This window comes from Arvicola amphibius, chromosome 4, assembly GCF_903992535.2.
Source record: "Arvicola amphibius chromosome 4, mArvAmp1.2, whole genome shotgun sequence".
Classification (NCBI taxonomy): Eukaryota; Metazoa; Chordata; class Mammalia; order Rodentia; family Cricetidae; genus Arvicola; species Arvicola amphibius.
In genome coordinates this window covers 42,971,555-42,986,889 of record NC_052050.1, presented here as the reverse complement: position 1 = coordinate 42,986,889, position 15,335 = coordinate 42,971,555, and the positions used below count along the sequence as shown (strand labels likewise).

Here is a 15,335-nt window from a genome sequence, read left to right as displayed (position 1 = left end):
GCGGCTGAGTGCGCGCTTGAGAGGTGAAGTTCGAGTGAGCTGGAGCTAGGGGGCGCGCTGTTGCTTCTTTCCGGACACTTGCCCTGCTGGGGCCTGTGTGAGGAGCGGGTCCACCTGGCATCATCCTGAGTGGGTCCCTCCAGCTGCCGGTTAGCAAGTTGGCTGAGTGGCATAGGAGACAGGTTGTGTTTTCCTTCCTTGACCTTTAAGGTGAGCCCGATATGGGCAGCTAGCTGGAACTTCAGTTCAGGAAAAGGCTGGAGCTGATGTTGGGCACAGCTCAAGCCAGCGCCATTGGTTTGGAGCCAGGACTGAGGTACACAGCAGGGCCCGGAGCAGCTGAGGAGGGCGTAGGTTCCAGTTCCACAAAGGCCGAGTAGAGGGTACTGAGTTGCAGGTCTCCCAGGGCCCCGGAGCCCCCGTTGCCTGGAGGCGCCAGTTCACTTGCCCCATTGCCTGTTTCTGACAGGCAGGGCCCTGGGGGGAAGCAATGGGCTGGTGGTGGGGGCGGCAACATGGAGGATGACGTTGGGGACGAGGTCACCAGTACCAGGGGGTCCAGGGCCAAGCTGTCATCCTTCAGCTGCTCCCACAGATTTCCTAGTTGAGGAGGAGAGAAACATCATCACTGGAGGGCAGCACAGAACTAAACCCAGTCTGACTCCCACCAGTTTCTCCAGAGCCTTGGAGAGCCTTCTCTGGCACCCACTCTGAGACCCCAAGCAATCATTGATTTTTTTTTTCCGAGCCTCAGAGTCCAGCTCTGAGGTAGCACAGTGTGATAGTCATAGACCAGTGGTTCTCAACCTTCCTATTGCTGGACCCATTACTACAGTTCCTCATGTTGTGGTGACCCCAACCACAAAAATCTTGTTGCTACTTCATAACTGTAATTTTGCTACTGTTATAAATTGTAATGTAAATATTTGAAATGCAGAATATCTGTTTTGTGATTCCCGTCAGGGTTGTGACCCACAGGTTGAGAACTGCTGTTGTAGATGCAGGTGACCTCTCTGCCTCTTTGGTGGGGTGAGGACACTGGAGAAGATTAAGGATTTGCTCCTCTGAAGGGCTGCTGCAAAGGCTGTACTTGGGGGCAGCATAGTAGGCCCCAAAGCTCTTCACTCAAGCTTCTATCTAGGCTTCCAAAGAAGGTGGATTTGTAGTTTAAGATCTTCCCACAGGGCACCACTGGACCTGATGAGGTACAGGCCCGGCTCCCTAGCCTCCCCTTTCACAGGACCCAGCGTATGAGAGAGAAAGGATGCTTGACTCTAAGAACAAACATTGCTACCACTGACTGCCCTCCAGGTCATGAGACCTGGAGTAGCAGCACTGCAGTGGGGAGAGACCTGGCGATTCTGACTGCTTTTGGCCACCGGGGTTCCAACCCTAACCCCTTCTTTCTGGTGAGTTTGCATGATCTCTGCATGTCAAATCGCTTGTGGTTCCACAGGTCCAGACTGGGAGAATGCATGTAAAAACCATCTGGAAGATGCCTGCCTGATGTACAGTAGGCGCTCTGAGTAGGTAAATCAAGGGTTTTGTTTTGGTTGTGGGTGCTGGGATATTGAACCTGATTAAGGCCTAGTGCATGCCAGGCAAATGCTCTGTCCCCTAGCCACATCAGCCTTCTAACCTATATTGATGGTATCCCACACATCCCTGGCCTTCTCTGCAGCCGTCACGTCTCTGCATTCATAGCAGGGCTGGGATGAAGAACTATGTGAAGTTATACATCACCGAAGGGATGCATCAACAGCCTCCTCCAAACCTCCTAGGGTCAGTGACAGGGCTGGGGGAAAACAGCAGTTTAATAGGCAGGGGTGAGACTTAGAGGAGGGAGGGGCTTGGCTGGCTACAGGATGGCGCTAAGATGGTGGGAATGGAGAGCCGTCCTCTCTGGGCTTCTAGCCTCAAATCTCCCTAGGACATGCCTAGCTCTCAGGCCTGCCTTCCTTCCTTCCTTCCTTCCTTCCTTCCTTCCTTCCTTCCTTCCTTCCTTCTTCCTTCCTTCTTTTTTCCTTCCTTCCTTCCTCCTTCCTCCTTCCTTCCTTCCTTCCTTCCTTCCTTCCTTCCTTCCTTCCTTCTTTCCTTCCTTCCTTCCTTCCTTCCTCTGTGTAGCCCTAACTGTCCTGGAACTTGCTCTGTAGTCCAGGCTGACCTCAATCTCGAAGCTCTGCCTGCCGCTGTCTCCCAAATTCTGGGATTAAAGGCGTGCACCACCAAACGCCTGGCTAACTCTCAAGTCTCACATTCTATAGAAGGTCTGTCTCCTGCAGCAAAGGGTGAGTTCTGAGAAAATGCAGCTGCATTTGAGATGTTCAGCCACCCACCCAACCCAGTCCCTCACAGCCAAGTATGCCATGGGACTTCTAGCTTTTCCCAGCTTTGTCAGAGATGAGAGTTTTGATGACAAGATCATCTGGGACATGTTCAGGGTACCAGGAGGAGGAAGATGGGGGCAAGGACAGTTTAGCCCATTTCTGAATGGCAGGGGAGTGAATGGGTAGCTTCAACACTTCCTCCTCGTCTGCCTCAGGTGACCAGAAGCTCCAGAGCCAGCAGGTGGCAGCCTGGAGACATGAAGAAGCCAGGCCACACCGCCAAGAGCACCTTTTCCTTCCCATCCCACCCTTCCTTCACCTCCTCCCAGCTCACCCTGGAAGTCAAAGTCGGTGAGAGAGGGATTGATGGCGTCCAGGTCAGTACCAAGGTCTCCATCCGGCAGTAGAGGATCATGCACGGTCCTGGCTGGGGAAGGCTCAGCCAGCACCTTGGCACTGTGGCTGGGTGGTGTGTGGGCAGGCAGAGGAGAGTCCTGGGGGGTGGCCGGCTGGGCCTGCAGCTCCAGATGCCCATCTGGCTGTGAGAACAATGGCTGCGGGTGTCCAGAAGGGGCCAGGCTGGGAGAAAGGTGTGGGTAGGTCTGCCCATAGCAGGAGGGTGCGTGACCACCCAGTAGGTCCTGCAAGGGGTTCTTGCCAGGCATGGGCCCTGGAGCTGGGTGCATTGGGTGTAGAGGCTGTGAGAGACCAGCTGACGGTGCCAGGGGCCGGATGGAACCTGGGCCTGCCAGCCCAGGGGGTGGACAGCCCAGTAGCGGAGAGCCCAGCTTCTCCCTTTTGTCTCCAATGAGGCTGTCCAGCTCTTCTGCAAAGGCCCAAAAGGAAACATCGTGAGGCCTCCCTCTTTTATGGCCCCCACCAGCCTGGGGCCCTCATGCAGGCTCTGTCTTAGGCAGGGGTCCCCTGATCTTTCTCAGCACAGCCCTGCCAGCCTACCTGGTTTGGCCATGCTTTTGCGCACGGCGATGGGGTCTTTCCTCTTCCACTTCTGCAGCTCTTCCTGCATCTTGTCGATCTTGGAAGGATTGAGGGCCCACAGACAGCCCTTGCGAGAAGAACTTCCTGACTTATTCTCCACCTTCTCGAAGCACTTGTTGAGAGACAGGTTATGGCGAACAGAATTCTTCCAGCCATCAGGCGCAGTCTGCCAGAGCAGAGCATGAATTCAGGTTGGACTCAGGCACAAGAAGTGGCTCCAGGTCTGGGTTCTAGAACATTCCTTCATCAACTCAGGACACAGAATTTCTACACACTCTGTGGTGTGATGTCTTCAGCACCAAAATCATACTTAGAACCCTTAGTTGAGGGGAGGGGACTGGGCAGGAAATGTCACTGCAGGTTTGTTTCTCAGCTAAAATCTAAAGCCTGCCTTCCTCCTACCTACTTCTTAGCCTAGACTCTTCAAAGGACTCAGAACCTTTATATACTTATTTATTTATTTATTTTATGTGTATACTGGGTGCCTGTGTGTATGTATACCACATGCATACAGCAGCCAGTGGAGGTCAAGAGAGGACACCAAATCCCTGGAACTGCAGGTACAGCCAGTTGTAAGCCACCATATGGTTGCTGGGAACAGAACCCTGGTCCTCTGCAAGAGCAGCCAGTGCTCTTAACCACTGAGCCATCTCTCCAATGCTCTCTACCACCCACCCCCCATTTTGAGATGGGCTCTCCCTCTGTAGCCCAGGCTGGCCTCAAGCTCACAGTGATTCTGCCTCTGAGCCTCTTGAGTGCTGAGATCACAGGCATTAGCTCCCATGTCCAACTTGTGATTCCTCCTTAAAGGACACTGGTAAATGCCGCCTAGACCTCTGGTCTATGTCCCCATCAAAGCAGGATGTGCCCACTTGGCCTTCTAGTCTGTGTACCCTCTTGGTAGAAAGGGGAAGATCACTATTTAAAGTCTTGGGGCCAGCTTTCAAGGGGGGGGACAGCAGAATGCCCCTCTTCTGGATCTGCTTCATCCCTCCGGGGCAGGTTTGGCAGAAGAGGGTTGGTGATTGGGTGGGAATTAGAGCATCTGTTGCCTACATGTTTGATTGCAGATGTGCTGTTGGTGAAGACAGGGGTAGTTGTATGTAGGCAAATATGCACTGAAGTCCTTAGAAGTCTCACGGTGTGAACGGTGTGAACGGCATCCCCTACCACAGGTCTCTGAACTCCTGAGTGAGGATGGCTCTGTGTGAGAAAGTGCCTAAGAGTACGTGTGTATCCATGATTGAGTGTGTGGGTGTGAGTTCGCATGAGTGTGCCCCAGAGGTGTGCCCTGGTGGGGAGGCCAGCCCTCAGGCAGGGGGTGCTCGTGCCAACAGAATAAACACCCATTAGGAGGCCTGGTCATGCCACCAGTGCAGTAATTGTGCCCAAGGAGGGTTGTAAAAACCATTAAGCTGACTCAGTTGGGTGAGAGGCGGTGTGTGTGGGGGAGCATGGGCCTCCTGCCCCCTACCTCTGGCTTAGTTGAAGGCTATGTGACCGTCCTGAGTCTAGCGGGAGGCTGACTGTGGGTAGAACCACAACTCTAACTGATGGAACTCCCTCCAGCCCTCCATCTCTGGCTCCTCTCCCTTTTAGCCCCTCATTTCTGGTTAATGAGAGATGGCCACGCCCTCCTCCCTAGCTCACTTGCCCCCAGGGAGCAGCCAAGCTGAATCACGCCCAGCAGAACCGGGCCCTGATGCCAGCGTCACTGTGAGTTGCTGGCAGCAGCTGCTGAAGCCTTTCTTGGGGACAACTAGCCTGTCATGGAGCTGGTTCCAATGTTCCCCAAGGTTCATCAAGGGTTCCCAGGGAGGCTCTTGAGCTACTGGACCTCCGTTGACTCCCACAACTGTCTCTACTGAGAGTCAAAGCTCTGTCGCCCCCTGGGCAGACTTAATGGGCACTGGGAACTTTTATGGTCCCATAAACCTGTGACTTTGGGATGCCAGGGCAGCCCCCACCCCAGCCACTTCCTGTTTGGAAGCGGGATGGTCAGCACTAACAATTATACACAGTGGCCGGACACTTCCTCCGTCCCACATCCCTGACTCACGGGACTGTGGGACACCCACAACAGCTGCTTTGGATATGAGTGCTGTCCACCTAGGATTTGCTATGTCCTGAATTGCTGTCCACCTGAGAGTCCACTATGTCCTCGCCCTGAACAAGGACCTTCAAGTGAGGGGTGGGAGGTGGAGAGTCTTTGAACTCTTTCTTTAGGGAGGATCAGAAGGAACCTGTCGGCTTGGGAGGAATCTATGTATGAATTGGTCCAAACAGACGTGTTATGGAGGGGTAAACTGAGGCCCAGAGAGGAAAGAGGCTGTCCTTGGATCACACAAGGAAACAGTAACCGGGCCTGGACTCCAGCTCTGTTCCTCAGCAAAGGGCCCTGCCGAGGTCATCCCATGGGGCCTGCCTTGCCAATGGAGCCGGTCCTATCCTCACACATTCCCTCTGAAGTCAGATGTAAACTCAGGCATGAAGGAGTGATGCAACCGGCTAAGAAAAACAACCAAACCAAAAAAAGCTGTCAGACTTCTTCATTCTTCAGCCCCATAAAACAGGGATTACACGGCTCCCAGGAAAAATAATTAAGCCAGGAAGATGAGATACAGGGAGGGGCTGGGGGCACGGCCAGGAGTGGGCAGGGAAGAAGGCCCAGAGGAGCAGGGAGGGGCCTCGCCTCCTTTTCTCCGGCTAGTTCTTGGAGGACTTTGCCACAGCTTTAAGTGTAGGCAAGTGTCTGTTCCTTCCAGGAGATTCTGGGCTTCAGGAGCAGCCCAGACAAGCTATGGTATTTTTCACTTTCTCAGAACCTCAAGTCAGTATACTTCTCCACTCCAGCCAAAGCCATGCTAAAAGACTTTGTTGCCCATCCCCTTTGGTGGGAGCATAGCAGATGCCAAGTTGTCTGCACACCAACCAGCAACTGTCCCCAGGCAGGGCCATGGCGCAGAGAGTGAGGGCAGGAATCTCCTATCACCTATGGAGCTGACTCGGGAAGACCTGGGCCTCAGTTCCTGTCCTGCCTGGGTCATGGATGAGATAGCATCCATCCTGTGGACTGTACTCCCCAACAGAAAGTCTTGCTTCTCCTGCACCTACCTTAGGAGACTGTGTCTGTGCAAGAGGTGCTTGGGTATATGTGTCAAGGCTAAAGGACTGTGTGTGAAGCCAGAGAGCTTGACTTAACAACTGAGCCTTTTGCTGTGTGATCTCGGAAGGATGGATCACCATCTCTGATTAAGTTTGCTCACCTGGAGAGAAGGGTACCTGTCAGGTCCCCAGGAGACTGGACCTCAGCAGGCCCATCCAAAGCACCAGCTTTGCCAAGTCAACCCAGAGACAGACATGACCCCCACCCCCACCCTGTGTAGGAATCTTGTCCAGGAACATTTGAAAATCCACTGCGTGTGACCTCCTCCTCATGCTGCCGTAACTGTTGCATACTGAGGAATCCCATGCCTCAGTTTCCCCAGGGTCCCTCTCAGTCTTCCTCCTGTCCCCAGGGTGCTGGAAGTTGCCTAAAGTCTCTTCTGTAGGAATTAGGAACTAATGTTGCACACGGTCAGGGTACCCTAAGACTGTGAGCCCCACTTTCAGGCACAAGTGAAGCTCAGGGTACTGCCCGTAGGCATATGCTAATCTTACTCCTGTCACCTTAGCGACCAGCGGCAACTTGGAAATCCTCCAGCCCACAGCACCCTGGCCAAGGCTGGAGACACTCCCATTACCTGTCTTCCTCTCTCAATTTGGGGATAGGTGGCTGATCCCCGAAACCTATCAGAACTGGCATCACCCACTTCTCTGAGCTGCTGTGCAGCCTGGAGCAAGCAGCTTATGTTCTGTTCACAGAGTCCTCCCCTCTTTGCTACTGAGGACGGAGCTGGGGGCCTGGTACATGTGAGGCTGAGGCGATGCTCTCTCTCTGAGTCATGTGTGGCCCTGAAACCACCGCTCCTCCCACCCCGAAGCTTTGCACTTCACCTCGGACACACGGGAAGCATGTTGGGGTCAAGCCTCTCCTGCTTTCCAGCTGGGTCGGCTTTCAGACTCACCTTGAAATAAGGGAAGTGCTCTGTCATGAAATTGTAGATTTCGCTGACGGGAAGGCTTCCGGTCTTGCTGTTCTTTAGAGCCATGAAGATAAGGATGCTGCAAAAGAGATCTCCTGAGAGTCTGGCCCTCCTTCAGGTCTCCCGCGGCCAACAGGCTCTGTGAGGCTGCGACTGAGCTATAGGAGCATTTTGTGAGATCTGGAAAACCAGATTGCTATCTGACACAGAAATTAGATGTGTGAGCTCGTCTGAAACTTCCTGAGCCTCGGTTTTCTTAGTTTTGAAATGAAAATGAAAAAAAAAAAAAAAAAAAAAACTGCAGTCGCCAGTTTCCTCCGAGCTGCGGGAATGAAAGTTTAAAACGCACCATTGCACGGACGTGGTCCTGGCCCCTCAGTCCTCAGCTCATCGTGTATGTGCTGGACGGTAGCAAGGGACCAAGGCTTTCTGCCATATGCCAAGCGCTCTCCTCCCCACATTCTCTTCCATAAAACTTCCAGCTTCCTGAATTGTCTCCCCCTTCCCCTTCCAGACAACCAAGCAGTTTCACGGCTAGCAAGTAGCAGAACTGTTTGTTTATTGTTTTTAAATGTTGGAAGGCAGCGAGCACCCTTGATCCCCCACCTAAACTCTAGGACTAGGCGCTGGGTCCCAAGATAGGACCTTACAGGCCCACCCACCCAAATCACCAGCGCATCGGCTAGTATAACCAGAGTTAAGACTTCACAGGGTCAGACAAATGGTCAAAGGTTATGTATCTACTACCTACCCACCTGCAGGAATCATTTTTCCAGCATCTTTGGAGATTACTAGGTATGATTTCTATCCTCTTCAATGACCCTTACATCTTTAGGATCCTATGCCTTAGTTTCCCCAAGGGTCCTCCATGCTCCTAGCTCTGTCTCAGATGTGCTAGGACAGGTACCTGTAGGAGTAGATGGGCTTGGGGAAGAGTGGCTGGTGCCCGTCGGCGCTGGCCTGGGGTGTGATCCTCTGATAGGGATAGTGAGCCGAGCCCAGGTAAGGCACAGGGTAGCTGCCTCCTCCCGGGGAGTACTGTAAAGGTCAAAGGGGACAGAGTAATTACCATGCTACCAAGCTTTCCCAAGTAGAGTACCACTCCTCCATTCACACACATATCCATCCAGACAGGGAGCTGAGACTGGATTCTCCTGCCATTGGTCATGAACTCTACTCCTTATCCAATGGCATGGCTGAGGAATGAACGGTGGAGTGGACATTATGGGCTTGGATAGAGATCCACACTCCAGAACTCAGAATCTCAAAAGACCTCAAAAGCTATCTCTTTCCAACTCTTTCCTCTCAGTCCTTGAGGTACCCTGGTTGCCATGGTGATGGGATGGGGAGCAGCCCATAGTCCTGCACTTTCCAGGCAGGCACTCCAGGCCCTCTGTGACTCTTTTGGAGCACTGGGCCGGAAGTGGGATGTCCAGCCTGGGTGTGTTCTAGGCATGGCCACCTTTACGAGTTTCAGTGGCTCTTTGAAAGAGCCGGTCATGATGGTGGGCAGGTGGGGGTGGGAGGTAGTTTTACGGCGAAGGGAGTGGCTGCGGTGCCAGGAATGGTGTTTTATGGGGGCTGGGGGTTGGAGACTCTGACTCCCCCAGCTGCTCCAGGCTGAAGTGCTCTTTCCAGGTCACCGAGAGACACTTAGCGCCTGAGTCACCCTCTCTCTGGGCACCATAAAGCCCTGGGTGCGGCCATCTTGTTCAAGGATGTTGAAGACGGCAGAGAGCTTCAAAGCAAGGCTGGGCATGGTAAGGCCACTTAGGGTCTATTGGTCACCTTCGTCCTGTGGTGACTTGGTCCCTGATGTGGCTGCCTTAGGGACACCCTTCACTCTGACTCAGATCAGGAGCCTCAGAGAAGCTCAGGCTTCTGCGGTTAGGCCCTTCCTAGAAGGGAGGATGTCCCCTCATGCTACGTGTCTCTTTGTCCCTCTCTGTCACTTTCCGTACAGCAGACAGCCTGACCCCCACCCCACCTTCTCAGCCTGCCTCCTGGCTTGGCTAGGATCGGGGCCAATGCCAGCGCTGGAGTAGAACCTGCTCCACAGGCAAGGCCTGTCTGAGTGCCAGGCTGCAGGTGGATGGAGCTGGGTGCTGGGCAGCCACTTGCTCTATCTTGCCCGGTGACTCCGAGGGAGCTGCCTGCTGCTCTGGGGCTCTTTTCTGTCTCTTTTCAAAAATCCTCCATCCCTTGCCAGTGTGGGGCAACTAGTTAGCATCTCGTTCATTCTGGAGAGGCTAACCTGGGCGCTGGGGTGGGGAAAGGCAAGGATGATAAAGACGATAACGAGGACCCCAGCCCCACACGCATGCCCACCCACACTAGGCCAAAGGGGACAAGGTCACACAGCAAGGTGTGTTCCCTTCCCTGCCCAGCCTGTGTGTCACCCCACACACCTCTTTCTTCTTTGCTCCTGTCTGTCTGGGATGGCTCTCCCTCCCTCTGTGGTTCACATCATGACTGCCTCAGTCTTGGCTATACTTTCTGTTTGAGACTCACCAGCCTCCACAAGGGGGTCAGAGAATCCTGAATGCCCCTAGAAAAGGGCAATCATGCTGGGCAGTGGTGGTGCACGCCTTTAATCCCAGCTCTTGGGAGGCAGAGACAGGTAGATCTCTGTGAGTTCAAGGCCAGCCTGGTCTACAGAGCAAGTTCCAGGACAGCCAGGGCTGCACAGAGAAACCCTATCTTGAACTCCTCCCCTGCCCCCACAAAAGGGCAATTGTTTTCCTTTCCATGAGCTACCATTCTTCACCTGGGGTAGCCCTGCTGAGGTTCAGGACCCTGATACCCTCACCTGTCCACACACATATACACACGTACATATGCATACCCATCACACACAGGAATCCCCCCGCTCCAGCAGTACCCACACAACTCCCGAGGTCTCCAGGAAGGGTACCCACTGCCCCATACCTACCTGATGGAAGGCAGGCTGAGAAGAGCAGTACATATGCTGCAGAGGAGGCTGGTAGCAGTACATGCCAGGCCCGCTGTCCAGAGCTGGGGGCTTGACCTTAACTTCCGACCTCTGCTGGAAAAAAAATATTTTCCTCTCCTTTCTCTTGTCTTGAACCTCACACTAAAGGAATCCTTTCTCTGCATCTCTGAAAGTTGACTCTTGGGGAAGGATCAGAGAACAGAGATGGATAGGAGTTTTCCTGAAGGAAACCAGCAAGTCAGTGGTAGGGCTAGACTGGGATGGACAATGTCCCCCACATTCCACCTCACTGCAGGTGTCGGGCATAGGCTAGGCTGCCAGAGAAAAGGTGGAGACTGGTCAGTGGTCACACAGACTTGAGTGGGACCAGAGATCTCTGAGAGGTCCATGTGGAGTCCTCAGGACCTAGCACTGGGTCCTCAGAGCAGAGCCCGGAGTAGAGACAGCGAGAGAGCAGCTTGGTCCTAACAGATAGGCAAGCCAGGATCAGACTGCTCTTATCACGATTCTCAGGGGCCTTTGGGAAGCCAGCATTTGGGCCCAGAGGGGCGAAAGCTAACTGTGACCACTTTCTGGGTGTGCCCCAGGGATGCTGATGCAGAGATTGCTCTAATCACAGGATCTCGGGCCTGGAAGGGCCACAGGTATCATCTCCAACCCCTTCATTTGAGAGATAGTGGGGCTGATCCCAGAGAGGGGAAGCTATGTGGTAATAGTCACCCAGAGAGTGGACCAGGCAGCGGTGGGCCCCTGGGTACTACTTGTCTCCATGGTGCCAGGGGATATCCCGGCAAGGCATGAGACTTCAACACAGAGCCCTATGTCCTGATTCACGAGATGGAGATAGTGGGGACTCTCTAGAGCATTGTTGGGAAGATAAAATGGGGCCCTGGGAAGAAAGCACAAGGCCGAGTGACTGGGAGCTTCATAGAGTGGACAGTGGAGGACAATTGCTGGTTTATAGGGTGATTTGTTTGGCCTGCTGCCTCATTCTAAAGGCTTGAGAAAAAGCTGTCACTGTTCCAGAAACAGAATAAGATCCTGTCTAGGCCACGCCTGATGGGTGTTCGGCTGTTTCCCCATCTTCCTTCCTGTTGGGAGTGGCTAAGGACTAGAATGGGAAACAGGAGGTGAAGAAGGCTGGTGGACCCCTGGAGGAGACAGAGCCCAGGCTGATCCCACTCAGTTATTGCCTTGGGATCAGAGCTAGGGCGTAGGAAGCAAGCCCCCTTTTGCTTCCCAAAGCCACACTCCTATGAGACAGGTACCCTTAACATTCCTTTTCCCACGAGGCTCAGAGAGATTAAACGATTTGCCCGAGGTCACAGGGCTTGCAGATCTGGCTATGGAAGTGCTCGCCAACCTTCTAAAGTGTTTCCGAGGCACTTATGTGAGCACACAGAGCCTGCTCTGGCCAAAGCGTAGCTGCAGGAGCCCGCAATTCCAGCACCAGTGACCCTGGGCAGGAGACTCTCTAGTTCATGGCCAGCCTCGGGCAATGGAGCTACTTTCTGTCTCATGCCACAAAAAAAAAAAAAAAAAAAAAAAAAAAAAAAAAAAAAAAAAAAAAAAATCAAAGTAGGGTCTGGAAGGGTCCTGGAGACACTAGTGACATCCCTGAGCCCACCCTGGTTTGGTGGGTTTGTGTTCTGACACTCTAGCTGGCACCTTTTCTCTCTGGAATGTCTTTTTTTCTCATGTTTGCATAGGGGAGTATTGGTCTGGCTAGGCTTTCTGGACACTCAGATAAACAGAAATTGCCCTCTGGTATCCTGACTCAGCACCCTCTGGGAAGTTGCCAGCTTCTGTCCTCTGATGTGCTCCTCAACCTGGTCCCCTCCATGCCTGCTAGTCTAGTATCCCCCTGCCCAGGGAACCAGCATAGAGCCAGGAGGCCCCTACCCTCTGGGCTGGCTGCTTCAATGGAGCTCCAACTTTGAGACAGGGTCTCCATATATGATTGCCTGGCCTTCCGTTTCAGGCAATCTTCCTGCCTCAGCTTCCTGAGTACTAGGGTTACAGGCCTGTGCCACCATGACTGGCTTTGAGAAGTCTTTCTAGGTGGGCAAGAGAAAGGAAGCAAGATGCACTTGGCCGCTGGTACTCACCAGAACTTGGCTGTGCTCCTGACTGGGGTAAGGGAGTCCATTGCACCAAGCCTCTGCCGGGAAGCCAGGCAGGAAGGCCTCGGCATCCCCCACATCCACGGGAATCTCCTCGAAGGCTTCCAGTGCCCCCGGAGTCTTGAAGGAGTGTCCATCAAGGGCCATGGTCGTCTGTGCTTCGGGGAAGATGTCCTCGTGGAAGTGCCTCTTGTAGGGGTGGAAAGGCATGTGGTTGCTCTTGAGGAAGCGCCCAGGACTGCCTGCTGGGCCCTCCTCAAAGCCAAAGCCAGGATACTTGTCTGAGGGAGAGGAGCAGAAGGAGCCTGGGCCAGGTCCAGCTGTGCAGTGGCCCGGGATTTGCTCTGGGCCTGGAGAGGCAATGCTTGGGCTGTGGGGGGGCAGTGAGGGTGCTCTCTCTGAGGGGCCATCAGGCACAAATGATGAGCAGCTGAAGTTGGCATGCTTCTGGGTAGACAGAGTAGAAAGAACCTGTAAATGGAGGTTGGACCAGGAGACCTGCCAGGACCCTATTCTGTGTTGAGATCATAGAGTCTCTGACTGAGCCCATGGGAACCCCAAAATGATGGGAAGGACATACACTGCTCTTGGGATCCCAACCTGATACAAGCATACTTCTCCTAAACCTGGGACACTCCAAGGCTGATGGGGCTCCAGACCTTGCCCTGGGAAACACCAAGGGATGAACAGAGATCCATGTGGGTTCAGAGCCCCTCTGGGTCTAATGTCAACGTCTTTGTTGGTGTAGGGGGCAAGGCAGACCCTGGAGGTCCTTGTGTGGGGCACTGACTATCTACTCTCTGCTCAGCGACCAGGCTTGTCCTAATGCCACGCCTAGATACCAGGTACTTACGTTCTGTGGGGCAGGGGAGCCTGGGAGGCCCGGAGCCTGCATGAGGTCCCCTTGGGGTTCGCCCTCCAGTCGGGTGGAGCCTGGCAGTGTGACGTCAGACTGCGGAGGGAGTAGCGACACCATCACCCAGTCCTGGCCTCGAAGAAAGCCGGCTACAATGAGAATGAGGACCAACGTCTAGGGTTGGCCAGCCCCAGGCGCGCCACCTCCATTCTCACCCTTTCCCTAGGCTGGGACCCTGTTTGCAGCTAGCCATCTGGATAGGGAGATAGGGGGAGAAGGAAAGAGATTGGCAGAAGGATGGAGGGATGGATAGATAGACAGACAGACAGACAGACAGCCATGGTTGTACATTGTACATGCTGGTAGGCAAATGCTGGATGAGGCAGGAGGATCATGAGAGAGAAATGAACCAGATAGGATACTCAGAGGAGGGGGGGTCCAGTCCATTATCAAGCTTTGCTGGTTCAAATGAGTCAGCAAGCGCCTGGTTCCCAGGGAGCCCTGGGTGCTAGATCTCCTATGTCTATGACAGGTGGTCTTATCAGTGCTGGATAGGCCTTGAATAAGGGGGATCTAGGGAATGTGTCATGCCTAGACTTCATGTGACAGTAATTCTGGTGATACAGAGGCTGGCCTTGCTGGGTGACCTAGAGGCCTTGCTGGTAGAGTCCATGAGATATCTGGTGTTTTATTTTTTTCCCCTTTTTGGTTTTGTTTTGTTTTGTTTTGTTTTTCGAGACAGGGTTTCCCTGTAGTTTCTAGAGCCTGTCCTGGAACTAGCTCTTGTAGCTGGCCTCGAACTCAGAGATCCACCTGCCTCTGCCTCCCGAGTGCTGGGATTAAAGGCGTGCGCCACCACCGCCCGGCCCCTCTTTGGTTTTTTGAGACAGAGTTTCTCTATGAACCAGTCCTGGTTGTCCTGGAACTTGCTTTGCAAACTAGGATGGCCTCGAACTCACAGATTTCTGCCTGCCTCTGCCTCCCGAGTGCTGGGATTAAAGGTGTGTTTATCTCCACCCTTTAAACTGTTTTATCTGTGACTTTTGCCAACTTCTGTCCTTTATTTTTCTTTTCCTTATTCCCACTCTTCTCCTCTCCCCTCCTGTTCTGTGTGGACTGAACCTAGTGCCTCTCAGGTGCTCCTCAGCTCCTCCCCAGCCCCCATCACTGCCCTCTTTCTGAACTCTTCTGCGTGCTCATGAAAATCTGAGGCTCGGACTTTAGATCTAAGGGCCGACCCTTTCTGAACTGTTCAATAACTCTGACCCCAGAAGCTCAGCACCAGGGGAGGTCTTTTCATCCTAGGCTGTGTCAGCAAAGCTCCCAGCACATCCACAGCAGCATCGACAAGCAAGGCGAGTGACAGAACCTCACATGGGGTGCTGGGAGTGGAATGAAATCATGCGTAGAAAGCATGGAGCACAGTGCAAGCAGAACCCAGGCCTTGATCCACGGCAGCTCTTGCTATTAGCAGTGTTATTGCTTGAGCTCTTCATTATCAGCCTGACTCTTTGCCTTCCTCCATCTTTGCAAAGGGCAACAACCTTTGACCTCACTCTCCCGAGTTTATCTCTGGCAGCAGCCATCATTTGCTGAGGGACAGCTTTGTGCTGGCCGCTATGCCGCACTTTGGACGGTTTCTCATACACTGAAGCTGAACTTAGGTTCCTCCTTTCTCCACCACCCCAGTGCTGATTAGAGACGTGCACCTTCGGGCCCAGTTTTGTGTTCAAACCTAGGGTTTTCTTTTTTTTTTTAATTGATATTTATTGAGCTCTACATTTTTCTCTGCTCCCCTCCCTGCCTCTCCTCTCCCCGCTTCAATCCTTCAGCAAGGTTTCCATGCTCCCAATTTACTCAGGAGATCTTGTCTTTTTCTACTTTCTACTTCCCAGGTAGATTAGATCCATGTAAGTCTCTCTTAGTGTCCTCATTGTTGTCTAAGTTCTCTGGGATTGTGGTTTGTAAGCTGGTTTTCTTTGCTTTCTGTTT

At 53.3% G+C, this 15,335-nt stretch overlaps 1 protein-coding gene across 3 annotated transcripts; it reads right to left on the bottom strand.

Annotated features, from left to right (window-relative positions):
- Positions 1 to 280: 280 nt before the first annotated feature.
- Positions 281 to 13,463, bottom strand: Foxn1 (forkhead box N1). 3 transcript variants are annotated; one of them, XM_038328924.1, is made up of 8 exons: positions 13,341 to 13,463; positions 12,473 to 12,934; positions 10,344 to 10,457; positions 8,319 to 8,449; positions 7,394 to 7,490; positions 3,285 to 3,492; positions 2,662 to 3,153; positions 281 to 600 (listed from the first exon to the last, which is right to left on the bottom strand). In XM_038328924.1, the coding sequence occupies exons 1-8, from the start codon at positions 13,461 to 13,463 to the stop codon at positions 281 to 283; spliced, it is 1,947 nt and encodes a 648-aa protein (XP_038184852.1). The 3 variants fall into 3 exon arrangements, with proteins under 3 accessions (XP_038184852.1, XP_038184853.1, XP_038184854.1); XM_038328925.1 differs by having other exon boundaries at positions 10,344 to 10,454; XM_038328926.1 differs by having other exon boundaries at positions 12,473 to 12,931.
- Positions 13,464 to 15,335: the final 1,872 nt, after the last annotated feature.